This window comes from Biomphalaria glabrata, chromosome 9 (assembly GCF_947242115.1).
Source record: "Biomphalaria glabrata chromosome 9, xgBioGlab47.1, whole genome shotgun sequence".
NCBI lineage: Eukaryota > Metazoa > Mollusca > Gastropoda > Planorbidae > Biomphalaria > Biomphalaria glabrata.
In genome coordinates, this window is record NC_074719.1 from 41489849 (window position 1) to 41494848 (window position 5000).

Genomic DNA, 5000 nt, shown 5'->3' on the forward strand with positions numbered 1-5000 from the left:
AAATAATTAATTACCAATAGCTAATTAATTACCAATTAGCTGGTTAATTATTTTTTAAAATTGATTCTTGTGTTCTCAGTTAAAAGAAATAATTTTCAGCTTGGCCCCTGAGTTTGAATGTCGGATAAATAACATGTACACATTTCTTTACCAGACAGACAGACAGACAGACAGACAGACAAAGTGAGTAGATATAAGCTTTATTAGCTCTCACACACACACTTACTGTTTGACACGTGTTGACGTCGACTGCGAAGATTTCATTTTTTCCAGCCCTGTCGTTGAGTGTGTAGGCGACGTTGGCAAAGGTCTTGGATGTCGCCAGCCCAGATGCCTCGAAGATTGCAGCGTCACTGATTTGGCATTTCTTCACTCGCTGTCCGAACTGAACGCCTGCCAAGCATTGTTTAACAAGGTTTACAAATGTGAAATTCACTGAACTTAATTAAAATAGAATACTTTTATGACAAATAAAGGAACCGCTAATTACTGCCATTTATTTGAATATTACAAGTGTTTATCTCCCTTTCTTCTATATAAAAAAAAAAAGAAACTAATTGGTTAATTTTTTGGATTAATTCGTGTATTGTTATCGCCTATGAATACGTATCCAATATTTTAACCTTACCCGAGACTGGGAAGTGAGGGAGAAATAGTGTCCCTCTTACAAGTTTCGGATGTTCCTTCAGAGCTGAAGATAATTTACTTCCTAGTCCAAACCTCCCGCAGATCGACGGGGGATGGCAGCTGTCAGGGTATGAGCCCGGGACCATCGAGTCGACCGAATGACAGTCCAGCTCGCATACCGCACGACCAGGCAGCTATGAAATGATTTCTCTGGATTTTAATTCTATCTCCCAATGTAAAACACTAATATATACGAATGTGGTTGTCAAAGATTTGAATGGCGGGAGCAGACGATATAACTTCTGTTGTGACTCAGTCCACGTTAAGGCTATTTTTTTTTTAATTATTAAAAACGTTAACGACTCATCAAGGGCGCTAATTATTGTAGGTGTACTCACCTTGAGAAGAGACAAAGAATGCTAACGCTGTCAGGAATAAACTTCTGTTGAAACTCATGACTATAAGTTTGTAGAGTACCACAACTCACACTATACTGATAGCTTATAATCTTTCGTCTTTTTGTGAACACTAAACAAGCTTGTAGCTGTCCGATTCATTTGTTTCACTAATTGGCGGCGATATTTATACAAAAGTGATCGAATGGTGTGGTGGTTATACAAGAACTAGTTTTTTTTTTGTTTTTTTTTCTTCCTATGTTTTGCTATCTTAAGATGTTTTTTTTTAAAGTTCATTGTACCCAGGCGTGATTATAAGTATTTCACTTGTGCGCTGATAATGTCTGTACAAAATCACTACAGTTTTAATTTATAGCGTATGATTCTACGGCAGCTGAAACATTTTTAAAAATTTGTTTTTACTACATTAAAATAGTTTGTGTAGGCGTTCAAATATTTACTCGTTGCAGTACTAAAAGATTCTGGTCTGCTATTCATTTTAGGTGGGGGGACGGGGGGACGCAGAGGCTGAGTGGTTAAGCGCTTGGCTTACAAACCTAAGGTCCTGGATTCGAATCTTGTTGAAAAATGGGATTTTAAATTTTAGGGATTTTTATGGCCGAGTCTACCCCGCTCTAATGAGTACCTGACTTTAGTTGGGGGGGGGGGGGAAGTAAAGGCAGTCGTTCTTGTGGTGGACACATGACACCCTCCTCGTTAACCGTTGGCCAAAGAAACATTTAACCTTAACTTCATCTGCCCTATGGTCAGAAAGGTGAACTTTACTTTTATTAATCATTTTAGTGGCTACTGTTTATACTGACCACTTCCCTCCCTAACCTAAATCTATATATCTGTCTGTCCGTTTGTCTGTCTTTAAATCTATATATCATCTCTGACTCTTTATATATTATATTTATACTAGCTTTCAACACCGGCTACTCCAGTTAATGTGTTCCCAGGGATTATAGTGTTGTGTTTTTTTATTAATTAAACCCACTCTTTTCTTTTTACTGTTCTTTTCCACTTTCAATAAAACGGTATCCTTCGCATCTTTCAGCTCTCCCATCAAGTTTTTTGGTAGATCCCCCAACACACACACACACATTCACACTTTTCTTAAAAAGCTTATATTAACTCTGTCTGTCTGTTTGTCTGTCTGTCTTGTAAAAAGTTTGCACACGTTACTTCTCCGACACTCAAATCTCGGACCAAGCTGAAATTTGGCACAATTATTTCTTTTTCATGACAACACAAGAATCAATAAAAAAAACAGTTTTAAGTGATAGGATCATAGCGTGTTGAGAAAGCTGAAAGAATGTAATAGCGCTAAACAAAAGCTATTGGTAAAAACATAATTAACTGCACATAGTTATTGTTGTTGGTCTACAATAGTCAAGTAATTCAATTTGTAATAGATCTAGAGTCTAGATCTATTACAAATTTTGTTACATGACTGGCCCAATCTAATTGATACAAGTACACTACATATAAGGTTTTTTTTTTTTGTTTTTTTTAAGCTTTTTTTTTTTTTTTTTTTGTTTTTCCTTACCAATGAAACGGTCCATAATTTGTCTCTTCTCAACTACTATACTTTTGGCCTGCAAAATCTAGCATCTGTTTTATTCGAACGGGATGCTTGCTAAATAATAATAATGTAAAAATGTAAATCCACCTGACCCATTTAGTTATATGTACAGTTCTAAATACAATCTTTGACTATTAGTCGGCAAGGCTAGTAATACAATTTAACGGTGTAAATTTTTCTTCCACGGGTAGTTGGAGAGTTACTCTTATTTATCCAAGGAAGACAATTATATTATAGATTATCGTACATTGTTTTATTTACATCGTACATTGTTTTATTTACTTATTTGAAGAGTTATTAACTTTCTACTGTTAAACAGATTAGATCTAGATAGTGCATTTTAAAAAAATGTAAGTATTTTTTGTAAGTAATAAGATCTTTTTGTACTGTGTTTGACTGGCAAACACACAACGCAAATTTGAGCGTCCAGTGTTCTGATCACATTGAGTGTTAAAAATATTCTTGGTCGAAAAAACTTATAAAAAACAACAAAGCTTATCTAAGGGAAAGAACTACAAAATCACTGCCATATATCTCCATACTACAGCAGTAAGCTCCTTTTTTTTTCTAAAAAATAAATAAATTAATTACCACAATTGAATTAACTATGAATAATCTATCTTTCGATTAGCTACCAATAATTAGTAAATCACCTGGTTATTTTTTTTTATGTTTTTTTTTCTTGATTATAATTTTAATTGGACGTCAGAATGGGTGAAAAGGAAAAGCATGTACAAAAATTGTACTAGACAGACAGACAAACAGACAATTGGGTTGATATTTGCTTTGTAATTAAAAAGAAGGATTTCTATAATTTCTATATTTCCCTAATTAAAATAGTTTCCACCAGGTTTCGAGCTTAATTCTCACAGTTCGACTGCCATTACCGATAATACAACTAATCATATATTGTAAATGTTATAATGTACAAGAACACAGTTCTTTAAATGACATAACATCATAGTCAAATATAAAGGTTTGTATTGTTCCTTAGTCCTTGTCTTTCGGATTATACAATGAACGCGAGAGATAAACGCGAAGGTCAAGATCAGTAAAGTGTCACACAGAGTTCACTTCTGCTCAGTTCACTTGTGCACAAAACGTTCAACAAGTGAAAATGACCAAAGCAATATGTCGGGGGTCAAAGATAAGAGGCGCTCATTTCATTCATATTTTTGTTTTTCAAAGTTTATATCAACCCACTCTGTCTGTCTGTCTGTCTGTCTGTCTGGTATAAATATTGTACACGGTCTTTCAGGCGAATACTGAAAGAAATTTAAGCACAGATGTATTTGTGTATTTCTTTCTTTCTATGGATGCATGAAAGGGCAGAGAAAGGAAAGAAATTAATACAAAAACAAGCAAAATACAAAAACAAAATTATAAAAATTACTTTACTTTTACGGGATCCTAGGTTTGGAAGCCAAGCTCTACCGCTCAGCCACCGTGCCTCCTAAATATGTGCGACTAGAAATATTATTTTACTATTCTATCATTTGTTACCTATTGTTTTTTTTAAGCGCAATTTCAATTCATGCTTTTAGCGTTTTTCAATACGTTATGATCCTATCACTTGTCTGGACCAGTTGGTAAAGGGTATGGGGAGAAAAAAAGGGGTATCTGGGTGATCGCTTTTTAAATGTACTTTTAATATAAAAGGAAACGATCTGAATTCGAACTTTTGGACTAAAGCCTTTTCAAGCTTCTCAAACTAACACGGTAACTGTTGTGCGCTTCTGGAGTTGCTTATTGGCTCGATGTTTCTCTTTTGTGCTCCATAAGGGTTTGGATTTAAATTTCTAAGGACGCGCTATATTGGTGTCATTTCTGTTTGTTTTGCCTTTAGATGTTGTGGTTTTCTTCCCCAATGTTTGGGACGCAGGCTTGGGACTCCGTTGTAGTCAAGCCTGATTTGTTTTGGTATGGTCAGTGCATCCATGGCATTGTCAATGATTGTGTGTGGCCTTCGCGAGCTCTGATCAAATTGTGGCACCGAGCTTAAGGTGTGCTATATTTCATTTGAATAATATGTATAAGTCGTATTTGCCCTTGTGAATACTATTAATATTTATTCATCATTTATGCCACATCATATCATTACTCCATTAAACATTTGCTTCGTTATCTGCAATCTCGTTATTGACTACGTTACTATTAGTATTATTTGTTCTTTTTGGTAATTATTCCATAAATTGATTGCTAGACTGTTAGAGGTTGTCCAGGCAGACGAGCCACGACTTAAGTACAACCCCCGACAGGGAATTAGAGACCAGCGTTCGGTGGGGAACCCGGAATCGTATATCATAACTTAGTTAAACTGTTATCCCATCTGACAGTAACCACTCGAATAGCGAAGAGTCTATGAACATGAAGAATTTGTATAATTATCT

The 5000-nt window shown here is 35.3% G+C and overlaps 1 protein-coding gene across 1 annotated transcript in view; it reads right to left on the minus strand.

The window, feature by feature from the left end:
* Nucleotides 1–1222, minus strand: part of LOC106054171 (uncharacterized) — a 7542-nt gene extending 6320 nt beyond the window's left edge. The window contains exons 1-2 of the mRNA XM_013209930.2: nt 1026–1222; nt 227–393 (exon numbers count right to left, since the gene is read on the minus strand). Coding sequence (XP_013065384.2) covers nt 227–393; nt 1026–1083 — 225 coding nt within the window. The 5' untranslated portion in view covers nt 1084–1222. The remainder of the gene's footprint in view (nt 1–226; nt 394–1025) is intronic.
* Nucleotides 1223–5000: the final 3778 nt, after the last annotated feature.